At 22.1% G+C, this 20450-nt stretch overlaps 7 protein-coding genes across 7 annotated transcripts; 3 read left to right on the top strand and 4 right to left on the bottom strand.

The window, feature by feature from the left end:
- Nucleotides 1-13: 13 nt before the first annotated feature.
- On the bottom strand, nucleotides 14-3313 carry PVVCY_1101690 (TRAP-like protein, putative; the record flags this gene model as incomplete). The annotated part of the gene is made up of 1 exon (XM_008626205.1): nucleotides 14-3313. One exon carries the CDS (start codon nucleotides 3311-3313, stop codon nucleotides 14-16), a length of 3300 nt encoding a protein of 1099 aa, XP_008624427.1.
- A 1614-nt stretch (nucleotides 3314-4927) lies between these two features.
- PVVCY_1101680 (conserved Plasmodium protein, unknown function) lies at nucleotides 4928-8749 on the bottom strand (the record flags this gene model as incomplete). Its single annotated transcript, XM_008626206.1, has 1 exon — nucleotides 4928-8749. One exon carries the CDS (start codon nucleotides 8747-8749, stop codon nucleotides 4928-4930), a length of 3822 nt encoding a protein of 1273 aa, XP_008624428.1.
- A 1030-nt stretch (nucleotides 8750-9779) lies between these two features.
- Nucleotides 9780-10373, top strand: PVVCY_1101670 (conserved Plasmodium protein, unknown function; the record flags this gene model as incomplete). The annotated part of the gene is made up of 1 exon (XM_008626207.1): nucleotides 9780-10373. One exon carries the CDS (start codon nucleotides 9780-9782, stop codon nucleotides 10371-10373), a length of 594 nt encoding a protein of 197 aa, XP_008624429.1.
- Nucleotides 10374-10475: 102 nt separating this feature from the next.
- On the bottom strand, nucleotides 10476-12882 carry PVVCY_1101660 (kinetochore protein NDC80, putative; the record flags this gene model as incomplete). The annotated part of the gene is made up of 5 exons (XM_008626208.1): nucleotides 10476-10542; nucleotides 10687-10739; nucleotides 10950-11072; nucleotides 11248-11277; nucleotides 11383-12882. 5 exons carry the CDS (start codon nucleotides 12880-12882, stop codon nucleotides 10476-10478), a joined length of 1773 nt encoding a protein of 590 aa, XP_008624430.1.
- A 1599-nt stretch (nucleotides 12883-14481) lies between these two features.
- PVVCY_1101650 (conserved Plasmodium protein, unknown function) lies at nucleotides 14482-15190 on the bottom strand (the record flags this gene model as incomplete). The annotated part of the gene is made up of 2 exons (XM_008626209.1): nucleotides 14482-14745; nucleotides 14993-15190. The coding sequence occupies 2 exons, from the start codon at nucleotides 15188-15190 to the stop codon at nucleotides 14482-14484; spliced, it is 462 nt and encodes a 153-aa protein (XP_008624431.1).
- Nucleotides 15191-17453: 2263 nt separating this feature from the next.
- Nucleotides 17454-18440, top strand: PVVCY_1101640 (NLI interacting factor-like phosphatase, putative; the record flags this gene model as incomplete). The annotated part of the gene is made up of 1 exon (XM_008626210.1): nucleotides 17454-18440. The coding sequence occupies one exon, from the start codon at nucleotides 17454-17456 to the stop codon at nucleotides 18438-18440; it is 987 nt and encodes a 328-aa protein (XP_008624432.1).
- Nucleotides 18441-19832: 1392 nt separating this feature from the next.
- PVVCY_1101630 (BolA-like protein, putative) lies at nucleotides 19833-20087 on the top strand (the record flags this gene model as incomplete). Its single annotated transcript, XM_008626211.1, has 1 exon — nucleotides 19833-20087. The coding sequence occupies one exon, from the start codon at nucleotides 19833-19835 to the stop codon at nucleotides 20085-20087; it is 255 nt and encodes an 84-aa protein (XP_008624433.1).
- Between the last annotated feature and the right edge of the window lie 363 nt (nucleotides 20088-20450).

The following is a 20450-nucleotide window of genomic DNA, read 5'->3' as shown; positions in this document are numbered from 1 at the left end:
ACTATATTCATTTTCACTGCCATGGAGAGTTGTCGTTGTAATTTATGGCTATAGTTTGGTCTTCATAATTTTCCGTTTTTTTAGGGTGACCTACTATGAATTCTTCTGGGATATTAGCTGGAGTTATTTTATTTTTTTTATATGTTGTATAATATGCAGATATAGCTAATAATAAAACTATTGTTATAAAAAAAGAGGCAGCATATTTATAACCATAATGACGATTGTTTTTTTGATTATTATTATCATCGTTATCATGCTCAATATATGATTCAATACCTTTACTATTTCTCCATGCTTTACTCATATCCATGTCCCATTCTAAATGTTTATTTTTCCAATCTTCAACTTTACTTTTTAGTTCATATAGGGTTCTCTCTTGATGTTCGGTCTTTATAAAATTATTATTACTTTTTACAACATCTTCTAAAGTTGCTATATTTTCAGGCATTGTTTGCTCATAATTTATAACCTGCTTATTTTCTATATTTTTATTATTTTCATTTTTTTCCGCTTCATTATCTTTATCTGGATCAAATGATATGGAGTCTATTTTTATATTTCCTTTATCTCTAAACTTTTTAATTATATCATATTTAGAAATATATTTTGCATTTTTTTTTATTCCAAAAGTTATTTTTTGGGGACCTGGTGAAATATTTATGTTATCTTTCTTTTCAGTTTCTTCCGATTCTATTATATCGCTAGTCATGGGTTCTTCTTTATCTTCATCAGAAATTTCAGGGTTTCTACCTGCATGACCATTTTTTGCATTACTATTATTAATTGGGGTGGGTAAAGAAGGGAACATCAATTTTTTTGATTTTTTCACTTTATTAAACTCATCATTATCAGTAGAATGTAAATAATTTTTTAAATTAATTTCAGATTCCCAATAGGGTTCTGTATCGATACTATCAAATAAATTTGAATGTGATGACTCGATTTCATCGTTTAAAGATCGTTGACCATTTTTATTATAAGTTGAACTAGTAGATTCTTCTCCTTCCTCATTTAAATCAGTGTTTTCATTTTTAATAGAATTACGCAAAATTTCTGCAAGAAGATTATTAAAATCACCTTCTACTTGTTTAAACATGATTGTACTATTTTTTTCATCATCATCATTATTATTATTTAAATCATCTTTTAAATTTTTCATAAATAAATTTAATTTATTTTTATCATTTAAATTAATTTTTTTTATAGAATATTTTTTTTTTTGACGATATAATATTTTTAATAATTTCTTAACAAATGAATGCATTGGTTTTTTTTTATTATTTTTACCTGCATTGTTAATAAAAGAATCGGATTTATATTTTTTTAATGGACTATCCAATGAATCATCATATTTAATATCTATATCATCGACTTTTCCTATTTTATCTAAATTATTCACCGATTTTAACATTACATTATTTTTTATTAATTTTTTATTCATGCTATTTCTTTTAAATGGTCTATGTGTTTGTTTGATTTTCAATTTGGGTGAGTTTGACACGGTTACAAGGTTGTCACTTTCTACATTATGATCATGCACAGTTTCGAGTTCAGTATTTACAATAGTTTTCTTCGCCTCACTTTCAAGCTTGTCATTTTCTTCCCTTCCTGCTTCTTCCTCCATAGGGGTATCCTCCACTTCCTTGTAATTGGAGTCATGGACATAACTCGAGTTTGAGCAAATATTTTTTTGTATCAAAGTCAGGTTATCACTAAAGCCTCCCATATCTTCAAAGGAGTAGAAGAATTTTTTTTTTTGGTTCCCTAAAATATAGTTACTATCAATACTTAAAGCAGAACAATTTTGTTCATTTTTATTTTTAAGACAAATAGAATAAATATCTAAATTATAATTATCACTAATTTTTTTAATTATATCATTATAATTATTATGATGAATATCTCCAGTGTTAATAATTATTAAAACTTTTTTTGCATTTTGTCTATTTATATTTGAATTTAATATATTATTATTATTTATAAAATTTAAAGCACCTATAATATCCTTCGTTGGCCCACCTAAATTATATCGCCAGTTTGTCAAAAATGTTAATAATTTATTTCTGTTTGATACTAAAGGTGATGTAAAATCAAACCAATTATATACTTGATTTGAAAAAGAAGAAATTGAAATATTAATTAAGTTATTATCCATATTAAATTGAGAGATCATTTTTCGAATTGGAGTTATAAAATATTTTAGCCATGTATTTTGTGAATAAATAATAGATGAATCATCAACAAGTAATGTTATATCCATTTCTTGATCACATACATCTAATGAATTATCACAACTTTTATAAAAACATTCATTTATTATATAATTCATTTTTTGTGAACAATTTTTTCCTTTTCTTTTATATAATCCTTTTATTGGGTTCTTAATATTTACTATGGTTGTTCTTCGTCTATAAGTAACACCTACATCACATGTAGTAGTACATGCAGTCCAATCATCCCAATCACTACAAACTGCATCTACAGGAATATCTTTATATATTTTTACCAAAGTATTTGCTAACATATTATTATTATTATATGAATTTTTAATTATACATCTTAATAATTCATTTGTATTTGATCCTAAACTATTTATATAATGACAATAAGATAAATATTGTATTTTTGTAATAATATTTAATGTTATTTTTTTAATGTCAAATAGATTATTAATTATATCTAAATTTGTTTCTTCATCATATGTATTACCATCCGTATTAATAAACATAATAATAAGTTTTGTTGTATTTTCATTTGAATTATAAAAATGTTTTAGTCCTACATAATTTAATGCCTTTAAATGATTTGATTCAATCACATTTTCATTTGTTTCATCTATTTTTGTTTTTAGAACGGTTTTTATGAACTCCTCTAGTTTTGTAGTGGGCACCAAAGAAGTTTCATTTTGTACAGAAGCATTTTTTAGTGATCCATTTTGCACGGATGCATCTTTTTTATTTTCAGGCTCATTGCTGGTTGGATTGTTTGTTACTATTCCTTTTGTTTGCACGTGTAAATTACCATATGTTATGAAACTAATTTTGATGTTTCGATTATTATTTTCAACTAATAATTTGTTAGACAGTTCAACGATGTTATTAAGAATGCCATTAAAGCGTTTAGTATTACTAGATACTGATCCTAAATTATTTGTAATTCCATTTTTATCATGTCCTGTGTCTAGTAATATAACAAGATCTAAATCTCCTTTTGTTGTGACCTTATCAATTAATGATTTATTTTCACAGAAAGAATATGCTAACAAAAAATATATGATACAATAAAAGGTTCTCCAATTTGTATATTTCATTATATTCTTTAGGATCAAGGTTTAAAAAAAAAATGTAAACAAATTAAAAAATTGTAAGACCAATGAAATGGTTCTCAACTTGTTAAACCAGTCTTCAAAAATACAGAAGCGTTGAATTACAAAATGGTTTATAACATCAAAAAGTGGGCAAGTTTGGCTAGATTGTTCTCTTTTTTTAGTATAAAACAAGCTTGAAATGGTTAGTTAAATAAAAAATTGATAAATAGATTATGTATACTTCCTACTCTTCAATATAACGCGTTAATGCGTATATACACATGTATATATATAGATAGATATGTTTGCACATATCCCAATTTAGGTTGCCTCGCTTATTAAAGAAGTAAACATGTTTCAAATTTTATGTAATAATATAAAATATAATTATTTGATATGCATTATAGTATAAAGAACAAAATGCAGGCGAGTTTAAAATGTTTGCAACCCAAACTATTTCATTTATTTATATTTGAGCAATAAATTTAAAAATGTATTATCAATGAATTTGTATATAATATGCCATGAAAAAATGAAATGAAAAATTTTTAATAAACCTGTTTTTCGATTTTCTTATTTTTTTGTTTATCAATAATATATTACATGAACGTACAGGTAAATATATTGTTTTTTCTTACCAAGCAATAATATTATGAATGTTTGTAAATAAAAAGACAAACAATTTATAGACCAATAAAATGGTTATCAATATAGACAAGCAAAATTAATTAGTATTTATGGATAAAATAATTAATTTAAAAATTCAAATAAAAATTATAATATTCAGACAAAAAAATTTAAGGAATAGTTTATACAGCTATTCATATATAATCAATAAAACAGACAAGCAAAAATGTTATAAAAATTTGGATTAACGAAATAGCAGAAAAAGGAGAGAAAATAAATAAATTAAAATGAAATAAAATAAAATTGTTTAATGTGTATATATCACAAATTGGGTGTGGATGCCCTGTTTTTTTTTTTAATTTTGATGTCCCTTTGATAAAAATTACTATTACTATCTATGTGTTCATAAAATAAAAAATTTTAATTCCAATTATTTCTTACAAATTTATTTTTATTGAAATCATAGAAATATTTTTTTCTCTCAATACATGCATGTAAATTGAAAAAAAATTAATCTATTTAATTTAGTGCCACCAAAAAAAAAAAAAACAAAAATATTAGAGTATAAAAATTAAGTTAATAGAACAAAATGAATTCGTAAGAATAGGAATACAACTTTGTACCTTCAACATGTTGAGAAAAAAAAATGATAAAACACTAAGTAAATATAGCACATAATTAATAAGTTATATTTCTTATTTATTACATAAATAGCTATGCTCATCAAATTTTATTAAAGACAATCATAAAGGTCATTTTTTTCTTACACCATATTAAGCACATATATATTTTTTTTTAAGAATGTGTGAATTCATATTTTTAAAGCTGTTATATAAGTTAGTTAACCAAAAAATCAATAAAAAAATTTTAATTTAAATAAAGCATAAATTATGTGAAAAGCAAATATTTTATATAAAACAACATCAAATGTAGGACAAGGGAAATAACAAAAAAAGGAAAAAACAATTGGATAAATGGCAAATGCCAATTTTAATTGTGAACTGATATGATAAGAGCGTCTTTTATACTTTTGTTCTCTCGAATATTATAATCTTTATAATTGTTTGAAAAATATTTGATAATTTTATTTTTTTTGTTAATACAATTTCCATAAAATAAGACAAATTTTGAATTTTTAAAAAAATTATTTTCATTTAATATTAAATTATGTTGATTGAGAAATTGGATAAATTTATTATTTTTGAAAAAAGATAGATTAAAAAAATTGTCTAAATTAATTAAATCAATAAAGGTTTGTCTATAATCAATAAAAAACATAATTTGTGTTTCCACATTAATAAAATTATCAATTATTTTTGTAACTTGAAAATAATTTAAATTATAAATAATAAGTTTTTCATTATTAATAATATACATATCAGTTGGTACTGCTAAATATTTTGTTAAATTTGAAACATAACTTTGCTTCAAATTTGATGATAAAACATTTGGATCACTATTTATCATTGAATTTATGAGGATATAATTTTTATGTGTTAATTCTTTATTTAATAAAAGAAGATTATTAAAATTGTTTATATCATTCATTAGTAAACTAGTTTTTAATAAAATTAAAAAATTGATATTTGACATTTCGTTTGTTTTTAAATAACATTGCCAAGTCAGGTAAAAATATAAATAAACATATTTTATCCATAATTTTTTTTTTTTTTTTTTTTCGCTAGTTTCCAATTTTTCATCTATTTGGCTAGCTCTTAATGTTGTTATATTTTTAAATAAATATTTCATAAGCCCATTTAAAATTAATGTATAATCATTTTTATCTATAAAATTATATATTTTGTCAATAAAGAATTTCTTAAAAATTTTACTTTTTTTTATTCTTTCAATATTTTTTATTCCAAAAAATTGTATATTTTCGATTTTTTGTAATTCTTCTTCAATTGTATTATCATATTCTTTACAATTTTTATGTAACTTAATGGGGTTATATGTTTGTTCTTTTTTTAAGTCCTCTTCATATTTGTTAGTTAAGTACTTATAAATGTGTAACGGATTATTAGAATAAAAGAAAAAATATTTTGAATAATTTGCCCCCCATTTATTTGATTTAGGACTATAAAATGAACTGTCTAAACTTAAGAGAGAATTATTATATATTAAAAAAATATGTTTATACAAATATGTATTTTCTTCTATACTATTATTATTTTTCACATTTGTATAGCCCTCTTTTTCTTTGTCATTATCCTTAAAAATGTCTATAAAATTTTTTTTTTTTAAGAACTTGGCTTTTATTGCATGTCTAAATAAAGAAATAATTTCTTTATCCATTTTCAAATTACTTAAGGAATAAAAAATAAAAAATAGCTGTTTCAAGTTTAAAGCTAATATTGGGGTTGTGAATATTTTTAGATTATGCTCGCTTTTATTTACTTTGATCAATTTGTTTATTAACTTTTTCATATCAGTTTTGCTACTACAATTAGTAATACTTTTATATGTCTCATAAATTTCTTTATATTCGGATAATATGTAGTCAAAAAGGAATGGGGTTTGTTTATTTTGTTTGTTTGTTTGTATTCCCTTTCGGAATCGGTTTATTATTAATTTTTTTATATTTTTATTTATATTTTTAAATATATGTTTATTTTTTAAACAAATGTTTACTAATTTATTATTATTTATGTCAAGAAAATGTAAGAGTGAAAAAAAAAATGATATGTTTATTTTTTGCATTGATAATATATGGATTAAATTTGACATAATTTCGGGTAAGATATAATTTTGTTCTTTTTCATTTTTTATATTTTTATCTATTATATTATTTAAATAATTTTCTATAAAAAAGTTTAATTCTTCAAATGCTTGATTGTATATTATAATTTCTTCGTTAGGGTGTGTAGAAATTTTTTTATTTAAAATTTTTTTATATTCTTTAATTATTTTTGAAAAAAGTTTATCCTCTTTCTTTTCTTCCATACCTGGTAAAGTAGCTTGATCTTTTTCCTTATCAATATTAAGAAATCCATTTTTCAAGTTAAACTGTAGTAAATACACATATTGCAATAAAAGCAAAATATAGAAATGGTTGTTTATATCAATTTCATCATTTAATTTATTTAAGTTCACAATTTTATTAGCAATTTCAAGTGCTGCAACTAAATTAGTTGTATTAGAACTAAACAGGTCTTCATCAAATATGTTTACACGATTATAATTTTGGAAGTTTGTATGAGTAAGCATTTCCAACGTTTCAAATTGTTTGTGTTGTTCATTTAGTGATCTGTCAATAAAATAACTTTCTTTGGGTTTATCAAACAGTCGCATATTGTACGATGTTACATTTTCTGTAGTTTTTATATAGAGTATTTTCAAAGAAAATGCTAAGGTGATTAAAAAAAAAACACTCTTATCATCGCTACCTATGTTGTAGTCATTACTATTGCTTATGTAGTAGGAATAAAATTGTTTTAAAAAAAGATCAGGAAAATAATAATTTTTTTTTTTCAAAAATGTATTTAAAATGGTTATATAAAATAAGGGGGGTAAACTTGAACTTTGCAAATTTTCTACACCATTTTGTAAATTTTCTACACCATTTTGTAAATTTTCTGCACCATTTTGTTGGTTAAGGCCTAAATAGAGAGTATCTTTCAAATTCGCTTCAACAAAGTTATAAACATTCATTGTTAAAAAGTTTAATTTATATTTATCAGTAATTGTAGGTAGCAAAATGGATTTTAAAAAAAAATAGTGTGGATGTTGTATCGTCATTAAATATAAATTTAATACATTATTTTGATTTAATGTGTTAATAAAATTTATAATAAAATATTTTGATTTATGTTGGCTAGTAGTGTGTGCAAATATGTTGTTATATATATATTTTTTAAAAAATAAAAGACATTCTCTATATTTTTTATTTTTATATAAATAATTTAAAACAATTAATCTGTCAAATATATCATAATATTTAATATTCCCTATTATTTTTTTGTAAATTTGAAATATATTTCTTTTTTTTTGTGTATTAATAAATATTATATTTAATTTTTTTCGATTTTTTAAATACACATCCACAAGCTTATTTTCAACCCATGTATTGGTACTCTCTCTTGTGATCATATTATTTGCTAACTTATTAAAACATTTTTTTTCTTCCTGCATTTGAACTTGCTTTGTCATTTTCTTTAATGTCTTAGAGTGTTGTGAAATAAATTTATAATTATTTTGTTGAATTATTTCCAAAACATTTTTATCTTTTGCATTTTGATCATAGGCATATAAATATTTCAATGTTAAATGATATAAAACATTTTCCTTTATATTTAAATCTGAAAGTCTAAAATTGTTTAAACTTTTTTTTAAATACGAATTTGAAATTATAGGAATATAATGAAGACATAATAAATTATTTACTAAGTTTTTATTGCGACCTAAAAATAATTCTTTTTCTAATTTTAATGAAATATTTAATGCACCTTTTGGAATACTACCATTTATAACATTATTTTTTGAAAAAAATAAGTATTTATTTTTGCTTTCATTTTTGCTTTCATTTTTGTTTGTATTTTTTAATATACTTCCTAGGTTTATTCCAACAATCGGTGATTCGAAAGAACTTACTAATTTGGAGTTTACTCTCCAAACTTTTTGTTGAGTATGATTTTTTTGCAAATTGTCATTTTTCTTACATCCAATATATCTTTCTTTATATGTCTTAACAAACAATGTATTATTTTTATATGGGCTTTTGTTTGCTTTATCCAAAATTAAACAGGTTGTAACCTCATTGAAAATGTATAATAACCCAAAAAGTGTAATAATAAGAAGAAAAATCAAATCCATATATTTTCAAAATATATTATTTTATGTTTTATTTTGTAAGGCTATCGTGGTCTCAATGATTATGATGTCTTGAAGAAGTGAAACAGATCAAGCGAGTAAACAGATATAGCATCCTACATGTAGGCAAAATCTGGTTTACTTATTGTTTGGTCGTAGTTTGTTTCATTACATAAGTTAGTCAAGTTGTCTTCCGAAAATTGGCGGACTTGACCAATGACGTCTGTTTCCGCTTTTCCTTTTTCTTTCCTACTTTCTTTTTTTTAATCTCATTTTTCAAAATTTTAAAGAAAAAAAAGTAACATTTTTTTTGTATACATAAAAAATAGATTTCACACAATTAGATATTTTTTCAAACAAATAAAACTTTATATTGACATGGTGAAAAAAAAAATGTTAATTTATATGGACTGATTGTATAGTAAATATAATAGTATATACTAAAATAATATAATCAAAAAAAATTATATGGCTATTTTATTTTTAAGCACATTAAATATTTCTAACTAAGTAAGGAATGTGAAAAATATTTTTTTATTTTTTAATATTCTATTATATTTGAAAATATGGAAAAAAAAAATTCATAGAATTATCACCTTGTTTTGCTACAACATTCCCATTTTTTTCTCCTCCATATATATGCATAGCATGAGTAAAAATATATTTAAATTTTTTTGACATTAACAATAATAAATTTTGTTTATACCTTTTTAAATATTAAAATATTAGTAAAATTTTATTAAATTATTTATCAAACTATTTTTGCATTATTTATTATACAATTATTACATTATTTATCGAACTTTTTTCACATTATTTATTGTGCCATTTTTTTTTTTTCATTTTTTGGAAAATCATGCTGGGTAATACTTCGCTTCATTCAGAGGAAAAATAAAATGGACTGAAAAAGAATAAGCACATTTAGTAATCACATAAAATATATGCATCAAAATAAACAGTTAGTAATTTTGTATATTTTTGCAAGTATTTCCTTGACATAGGATAGTAGCAAAAGTAGTTGAAAAGAGAAAGTATGGAGAAGGCATTTGCAGGGGCATGTGTTCAAAGTTTGTTCGAACCTAAAAATGAATTTTCTCTTTGTATAAATAAATCAATTAAATTGCTTTTAAAAAATGTAGAAGAAAATAATAATGAAGATGAAACAAATGATAGTAATATTGTAAATGAAAAAGAAAAAGAATGTGCTGATGATAACTTATCAATTTTTAATGGCTATCTTTATTTTAATCGAATTAAGAATAGCATAAATATGCTACATACTGAATTGTCGACTATCAAAAGTGATTTTATGTTTTTAAGCAAACGGACAATATGTGATGTAAAAAAATTAAAAAGAGTTAAAAAAAAAAATAAAGTATACAAAAGATTATTAGAACAAATCAAAAAATATAGAAAAAAAAAAGAAATTTATGAAATTTTATCTAAAGAAGGTCAAAAATTAGAAAATGTTAGTAGCCTTCAAAATAAGCAAAATACAGAAAAACAGGAAATCGAAATTTTAAAAAAAAAAATACAAACCATTGAAAATACTATCAAATTAAATGATGAAAATATTCAAAAAGCTATTCAGCAAATTGATCAGGCTCTCCTAACCCATGTTTCGTAGAAGGTCTCCCACTTATTCTTGTTGCCCTAAACCACCTAGTACCAAAACATTATATGCGTTACACATTTTCATGTATATATACACACCTTTATTTGTTTATACTTATTCTGTTACACTTTGATGTAAATTTTTATACAATTCCAACTCCTTTTTTTTTTCGTCTAAAACTCTATAAAAAAATATAAAGTAAACGTTGAAATATGTCATAACATTCATTGTGTAGTATGATAACTTAATTTTGGCACAACATAAGAAGTGGTAGCCAACTTCCCATGATGCATGTACAAAATGAAAATATAAAATAATGTCTTACATCGAAATATAGGACTTGCTGTAACTTTTTAGTTCTATCAATACTGAGCATGCCTAAAAGTGAAAAAAAAATTGTAATATTATAAGGAAAGGAGTAATAATAAAAATCCCCATGTAATGATATGATCAAGATAAAGCATATGCATGTTCATTCACTTAATTGCAGAGCACTAATCAGTTACTCAACTAATGAATATGTCATATAAAATAAGTCATTCATGAAGTATAAACAAAAGACATATACGTTTTCTATTATTTTCGAACCTTTTGAAGTGTCGATAATTTTTCTTTAAATATTTGCTCGTTTTCCATTTTGATTTTGTTAAGGGTATTTATTTTATCTTCTTTAGAGGCAATCACATCTTTAAACATTTCATCTGCTTCATTCTAAAAAGGGAATAAAACAAAAAATTGCAAACAAATGAGGATGTAATATTTAGGCTTTGTTTTGTTACATATTAGCCATTATAAAGTTCAAAACAAATTCAACCATTTCCCATGTTTGACATATACAACGTTGTTAAAGCCATGAAAAATAAGAAATACAATATTCGTTTCCTACCTGCTTGTTCTGGGCCTCTTCGAGCGTTTCCTAAAAAAAATGAAAAAAAGTGGAAAAAAATGGGAAAAAAAAAATGAAAAAAAAAGTACATGAACAAACAACATTACATGCATAGAGTAATGACTAAAGGAGTACCTCGTTTTGGCGGATAATTTGGTTGAACTTATTATTGGAGTCATTTATAAAATTGTTTATATTTTCATTTGTCTTTTTAATTGATTCTTCTAGATCATATATACAATCTTTTACTTGTTCTATATCATTTTCGATTGTTTTAATTTGGTTTTCATTTTCTTCAACAGCATTTATTGAATTAGCTAGCTCTTTTTTATCTTTTTCAATATATGATTTAATATTTTTTTTATTTTCTTTCCATTTAACATTAAGCATAGTATCAATTGTTAAGGCATCTATATTTATACTAATTGTATTAATACTATTCCAATTAGATTGAGATAAATTATTGTATATATTTAAAATTTCTAAAATTTCTGTTAATTTATCATTTACACTTTTGGCTAGTTTTTTTAAATCATTATTTCTATTATTTAATTTTTCACTTAAAATTGGATGTTCATTATTTAATGATTTAATTTCATTTTTTATATTTTCAATTTTTTCTTTATTTTTATCTATATTTTCATTCATTTGTATAAATTGTGCTTTATTTAAAGTTTGTTTTTGTAATGTTTCTTTTATTTTATTTATTTCATTTAGTATTTCTTCTGTTTTATTTTTTTCATCTTGATTAGCTTTTTTACAAATTTCAATATCTTTTTCTAATTTTATTGTTTCTTCTAAACTATTTGTATGTAAAGATTTTATTTTTATATTTTCTTCACGTAAGACTTTATTTCTTTTAATTAACTCATCATTTTCTTTCATATTACTTTTGATTTCTTCGATTTTTTTTCTCTTTTCATGGATATCCTCATGTTTTGTTTCGATATCATTTTCAAGTCTTTCTAATTCTTTTTCTAATTTAGCATTAAGCATATCCTTAATATTTGTTCCCTCTTTATTTATGTATGACTTATAACTGTGTAAAATGAAATCTTCCATTTTGATTTCAGAATCTTCATTAAAATCGTATAAAATGTTTACATCCTTTTCTTCGTTTATATCATTAAAGCATTCTGCTTCGAAGATTAACAATTGGCATAACCAAGCTAAGGCAGATAAATGTGTATTATATTGCAAACCAGTAGTTGGTGCCACCAAAGTAGATTTAGATATTGTATATGGATATCCAATATCTCTATAAAAACTTAATACTACTTCTCCATAATTATCTTTATTTACTTCTATTAATGGATCAACATGTTTAAATATAAAATTCCATATATTTATTAAATCAGTCATACTTGGGTTCTTGAATAAATTTGGTGATATTGTACCGCTATAATTTTTCCATCCTAAATATCGAATTAATGTTTTTACATTGTCTTTTTTATCAGTTTTATCAATCTTCTTTACATATACAGACGCATTTGGTTTATAAAATGATAATGTATTTAGTGATGTCCTTGACTTCGATTTCTTGTCAGCTGAAATGTATATGCTGTTGTTTAAGTTGGCATTATTATTGAATACTGACAAGGTTGGATTGAATTTGTACACCGAATGGTTATTCATTATGCCTACTTGTATAGAGACATATGATAAAAGAAAAATAGATTAAGAGATAAACTAAAAATGTATATATAATGCATAATGCATATTATGGCAAAAAAATTGCCTTAGTGTAGCATGGTGATTTGCTCTTGAGGGACACACACACGCACACTTTTGAAATATATATATATCGTGCAAATTGTAAAAATATAAAAGAGAAAATGAAAAGAAAAAAATGAAAACAGTTTGTTTTCGTAGTTTTATTACACTCAAAAAATAATGCAAATAGCCAAATAATTCCAAAGAATGAAAAATAAAATGCAACTAAATAGTGTATATTAAATAATACAAAAATATCACAAAAGTTGCATCAATAATAGTATGTGTACATATTACACAAAAAAATGAAAAGAAACAAAACGAAAAGAAATATTTATAATATTCAAATTAATAAATTTTTTAATTGGTTATTTTCCATTTTATTTTTAACATATTTATTTTTTATACCATATTATTTTGTATTTATATAGTATAGTATTATTTTTATTTACCAAATTATTTTACTTTTTATTAAAAAAAAAAGATATGTAGCTAAATATTATAAAAAAAAATTAACTGTTCATAATATTTATGTAATTTATATACATTTTTCCTGAATGCACATATAAATTAGCGAATAATTTTTATAAAATTATTTCCTGTTAATAAAAAAAAATAATTATAAAAGAATGTATGTAAGGCTTATACGTATATTCTTTGAAAATTTTAATAATTTTTAATGTGGCTATTTAAAAAAAATTATGCCGCATATTGATGAATGCCCCTTCAGGTTTAATGGTTACACTAATTCACACATTACTCTTTTATATATAGTAAACAAAAATAGGATATGAGAGTAAAGATCCTAAGTTGCTACATGCATTATCCAAAAGCAAGGCCAAAAATATTTCATCATACTTTATGATAGGTGGATTGTCTAAAATTTGCGCACATAACACACACATAAATATGTATTAATGATATTTGTTATATTTTATCTCTATAAACCGGTAGCCTTTGTAGCACCCATTTAGGGTATTGATTTTTAATGTGCATATATTTCATATTTGTCTTTCTTAGTACGGTCAATAAATAATAGCCACATTTTATGTTTGTCTTTTTAATGTGTTATAAAAAAGATTTGCAAAAAGGGCAAAAGGAAATAACAAAAGTATTATCATTACATTTAAATTATTTTTATCGAATTATATAATTAAAATGGTAAAGTTTTTGTTTATGCTTTAAAATGTATGAATTATAATTATTGTAAGTCTTAAAAAACAAAATTTAAATAAATGAAAACAAGGAGGGACAAAAATCCCGAGAAACTTGTAAACGTGTGCAAATAAAAATACTAAAAAAAAAATAAAAATATAGCTATTATTAAAAAAAGTTAGATTTATTCACTTTTCTTAAAAGTAAAATTGTATTGACAAATAAATTTATACATATATATAACAAAGTTGCAACTATTTTAGTATATTTTTTTTATAAAGATACAAATTTTGTAACGATTTGAAAAAAGCATGGTAACTTTATCATAGGGTATATATGTCAGAATAATTCCACTTATATTTATTATTATCCTTCATTTTGAAATAATTCCCAATTTTTTGTTTTTTGGCTTTCCTTCAATTTTTGTATTTTTTCCATTTCTAGTTCCATTTCTTTTTTTAATTCAAAATCGACTAAATACTTGGGATTGTTGCTTCCTTTTTTTTGAAGTTTTTCATATTTCTTTTCTTTATTTATTTTTTTATTTGCTGTCGTAATTTCTTTATCCTGTTTATTTCGATTTTCTACACCTTCATTTTTTTCACTGTATATTTTTTCATGGTAGCTAAGCTAAAAAAAGTAAAACAAATCAAGTGATTATTTGGAATGTTATATATATTTAAGATGAACTATAATGCGAGTATAAGACTGCTAATGATATAATATAGTAAAAAGGTTAGTTAAAAAATAAGAAAAATCAAATTATTATTATAAGACGTTTTTGTTGTATTTTTAATGCAAATGCACACACACAAAAAAATGTGGTATTATAGAATTGCATATGGAAATAATGTAGACATAAGGTTTATATTATTACTTTTTTTTTATTTATCGGATTTTTTTTATTTTCCTTGATATTTTTAAGATAAGAATTAACAATGGTATTTAATTTATCAATACTATTTTCATTTTTAGGGTTATGTTTATTTTCATTAAATAATTTATCTTTCTCTAGCTGAATTGTTTTTTCCTTTTTCCCGAAAATTGTACTTTCAGTAAGCCAACCATAAGACATTTTGAAAGATATAATTAAATATATATTTGGTCTCACATAAGTTTATATAATAATATATTTGTTCTCACATAAGTTTATATAATAATATATTTGTTCTTACATAAGTTTATATAATAATATATTTGTTCTCACATAAGTTTATATAATAATATATTTGTTCTCACATAAGTTTATATAATAATATATTTGTTCTTACATAAGTTTATATAATAATATATTTGCTCTCACATAAGTTTATATAATAAAATATAGAATGCTAATTCATATGTACAACAAAAAAATTTATGCATATAATGCTAGATCAATATTTATATAAATACTCATTATATATATACCCTGTTTTATAATATATACTACATGTGCTATAACATCATTTGTTATAATATTATGAACAGGCAATAATATTTTTGTTCGTACATTTGGCTAGATTTATATTTTTTTTAAAATGTTTATTTTATATATTTACACACACAGAAATGTCGAATTAGACTTGTCAATATTATTTAAATAAAAAATGGCTAACTATTCGAAATGTCATTTAAAAGGTTGGATTATACTATTTGGTCAATATTTATTTAGTCAATATTTATGGGGACATATATATATATATATATATACATAGCCAGGAATAATAAAAAGGTGTAATTATTATATGTATAAAATAAAAAAAAAAAAAATTATATACAAATTAGGATTGTAAATTTATGAAAATCTTTATTTTATGGTACTATACACTTATAAATATAATATAGTAAAATGATTTTGAATTTTTTACACATTAATAAAAAAGGAATATAATTTTCCTTGATATTTTGTTCCTTGTTATTTTGCTTTTGTTTTCCTTTAATTTCCTTTCCTTAAATATTTTCAAAGTAAATTTCAAATTATATAAACTTAAGATATATTATATACATATATATATATAATAGCTAGCAAGATTAAAAATAAAAATTTGAATATAAGAACATAATTTGTTTAAGGGAAAAAGAGAAAAAAAACAAAAAAATATAGTTAAACAAATGGAAACCCTAAAATAATTTTAATTTAAATTTTATTTTTCTATTTCTTATTTTTATTATATTTTCATTACTAAAATAATAATAATAGTATAAAAACACAGGTGGGCATTATTATATTATATCATATATGTTACGTTATTAAATATAGAAAAAAAATAATATTATTTATGCCCATTGCATATATATAACTATTTTTTTTTTTTAGCTTTATGCAAATTATACAAATCGCAAGTAAGTAGTTTTGCAATATAAGCATTTATTATTATTGGAATATTATATAAGGGCAATATATATATATATATATTTCAGTAAATTTGTGATAAAAAAAAAATATATGTAAAATAAATATTTGAAAATTAAATATAAGATTAAAACGAGTAATTGAATGAACTTGAAAAAAATAAAAATTAATATATAAAAAACATTAAATAAACGGAATGAAATTAACACAAATTAAGTGAAATCCAAATAATTGAAAATAATTACAGCAAATTAAAGAGAAAAAAAAAATAATAATAAAATAAAAATCAATTAATCAACAATAAAATTGAAAGAACCTCGTGTTAATTTTCATTTAAAACACAAAGAAAACATTTTTTTTTTGTTCTAAGGAATTTTTTGTAATTAATTCCGCTTTATATTATCAACCCTCTATATAATATATATGTACATACAACATATATAATATACTATGTATCATATATTAATTTTTGAAACTTAAAATTAATAACCAAGTTTGAATGCATATACATGACTAAATAATAATCAAGAATGAAATATTAAGTAAGCAAAATATATTAGTTTTACATATTAAAAATAAAAGAACAATTTTTATGTAATTTAAATGGCTTATACTGGTTATTCTCCTATTTACTTTTTTTTTTTTTTTTTTTTTGAAAAATTTGTAGGACGAAGCTTGACAAAGTGAAAATAAATTTATATATATAACAGTATATAAAATTACAACAAAACAGTGATTTTTGAAATCTGCAAAATCTGTTCATTATTTAAAATTCCGCGCATATATGTAAATATGTGCATAAACATTTACAGGTACGGCCCCCATATTTATATGAAATAGTGTGTATATTTTATTTTGTTAATGCATGAATGAGTTGATATGACCTTAATATGGAATAACTAAGCATTCAAATATTTGGGCCATCTATATGTTTTACTTTATTTATTTGCCACTTTACAGTAAAGACAAATAAGATGACTATGTTAAGCAGAAGTAGATAAGCATGAAACGGAAAAGGATCGAACGATGTATTTACTACATACTAAACAGACTTAAAATTCATATGAGAATATGGATAAAATTGAAAAATGTAATGAAATATATTTTAGGATTTTTTGTAATAAAAAGAAAATTCAATGTAAGAACGTATAGGAAAAGAAGGACATTCCCATCTATGACATTAGTTTTAGATTTAGATGAAACATTAATATATTGTACAAAAAAAAAAATATATGATTATCAAAAAGAAGTTGATGTATTAATAAATGGAAAATATATATCTTTATATGTATGTAAAAGACCATATATAGATTTATTTTTTTCCGTTTTATATCCATACTATGAAATAATAATATTTACAACTTCAATAAAATCATATGCTGACACTGTTTTAAATATTATGGATGTTGATCATTATATTGATAAAAAATTTTATAGAGAAGATTGTTATGAAATGAATGGGAAAGTATATATTAAAAATTTAGTAAATATTAAAAAGGAAATTTCCAAAATGATATTAATAGATGATTCAAATGCTTCAGGTTTTAAATATCCAGATAATTTTTTTCATATAAAAAAATGGCAAGGAGAAATGAATGATACAGAATTATTAGATATTATTCCATTTTTTTTAAACTTACGAAAAGTTGGTGATATACGATCTATATGTTCTTTTAAAGCCAAATCACAAAAAGACATAGCTAACTTATTAACCACTGCACCAGCTAAACATATAAACTATTTAAATGATAATTTATCTCAATCTTTATATCCACAATCTTTAGCATTTCAAGCAATAAATTATTTAAAAATATTTATGAGTAAATTTAGATATGCTCGTAAAAAAAAACAATGGAATGAATTAGGTAAAAAAATTAATAACAAAATGAAATCCTATCCTTATTCTTTGTCAAAACTTAAGGGTTCCAGTGATGATGATGAATACAAAAAGAAGAGAGAGAAAATGTTGAGAAGAAAGTTGCACTACTAGTTTGGAAACCACAAATTGGAGGAAAACAAAATAAGGGCAGTAACAATATATAACCAAGCTGTATATATTACAATAGTGTATATATTGACACGCCTCACTGTTTAGTTATCTTTTATATAAATCTACTTACTAATAATAACACAATTAAGCCATATTTTGGCATTTATTTCAAAAATGTTCATATTTTTATTCCGTAAAAAAAAAAAAAAATATATAATGTAACTTTCAATAAAGCCATAGCTTGATACACATTACATAAATTTTATGAGTCATTTATTTTTCTGCATATATAACATTTGTAAAGAAATATTATTTGTTTTTTATGTTTTTTTTTTTATTATTTTTATGATGTTAAAATGTGGGATTTTCCCACATATATGTATGTACATATTATTCGCATATATGTATATACATACATATATATGCATACAATGATATATTTAAAAAAAAAAAAAAAAATATTAGAAATAATTCATGTATTGTTAAATCATATAAAAAAAAGCAATTCAAAATGTTTTATGCATAATATGTATGTCTTATTACACAAATGTATATGCGACTCAACATTTTTATAATTACACTTTTAAATTAATTTAATTTTTTATACATTTCATTCAAAATAGGAAAATAACAGCTAGCCATAAAAATTGTTTAATTTATACAATTTAGCTAGCTGAATAAAATTTTTTTTTTTTTTAATCTTTTATATGGAAAATGTGGTAGGATAATAGTCTTAAATTTAAAGAAATCGATTTTAAAAAAGGTTTACATTTTCAAAAATGGAAAAAGTAAAACAACACCATGTAATAGGTTAATAACTATTTTATAATATCTACTTATTTATTTTTTTTTACATTTTAAAATCTTTTAAATTTAAAATGAGGTTACATATTTCCCATAAAACGTATGCCAACTAAAATTTTTTTTTTATCACTTGTAAATAAGGGGCATTATAAAATAGTAAATAAAATAGTGAATAAAATAGTAAACAAAATAAAGGAATAACTAAAATATATAAGGCATTGTAAAAATATAGAAAAATAATTAGTAATAAAATTATTTAAAACTTTATATGCATTACATTTTAAAGAATATTATATCACGATTGGCTAAAGTGTATTTTATATTTTTTAAGCAAATTAAAGTTTTATTTTTTATTATATTTTTTTTGATTATAAAAAATTATTCACTTTATCATACCTCTTATGGTTAAAGGGTGAACAAAAATATATAATTTGGCAAATAAATGAAAGTTAGAAATTTTAACAAAATAAATCATATATATTATTATATATAAAAAAAGGATAGATTATCTCTATATATTTTATAGGTGTTTATATTTCTTTGATCAGACATTGGGTTATTCTTTTCATTTTTTTAGCTAAAATAAAAATGAGTGTACAGAAAATTATAGAACAAAAATTAAGCACTGCCTTAAAACCAGTTTTTTTAGAATTGATTGACAAATCATGTGGATGTGGAACTGCCTTTGATGCAATAATTGTTTCAAACAATTTTGTAGATAAAAGATTATTGGATAGACATAGAATTGTTAATGAAATAATAAAAGAAGAGTTACAAAATATTCATGCATTTTCTATGAAATGCCACACTCCTATTGAATATGATAAGCTTAAGGAAAAATAAGCTTTCCCTTTTTTATTTTACTTTATTTTGTTTATTATTTACGATTGTGTGTATATTTCCCGAATAAAATTCAAAGAAAACATTTTTAACCCTATTATATTTATGCTATCATTTCTATTAACTTATTTATAATAGTATATGAACATTAATTAAATTAAAAATATTATGATAAATTCATCATTATATCCCTTCCTGACATTAATTTAAAAAATAATAAAATACAACCAAATAAAGTTTATGTGATGCGCATCTATATTTATGCATAAGTCATAATAACAAAAGATGGAACAAATTTCACTATAGCATATTCTTTATAATCACAATATAAAAAAATGCCTGTACAAGTCATCAAAATTATAGTTC

This window comes from Plasmodium vinckei, assembly GCF_900681995.1.
Source record: "Plasmodium vinckei vinckei genome assembly, chromosome: PVVCY_11".
NCBI classification, from domain to species: domain Eukaryota; phylum Apicomplexa; class Aconoidasida; order Haemosporida; family Plasmodiidae; genus Plasmodium; species Plasmodium vinckei.
Note: the sequence above shows the minus strand (reverse complement) of the source record. Positions and strands in the feature narration are given on the sequence as shown.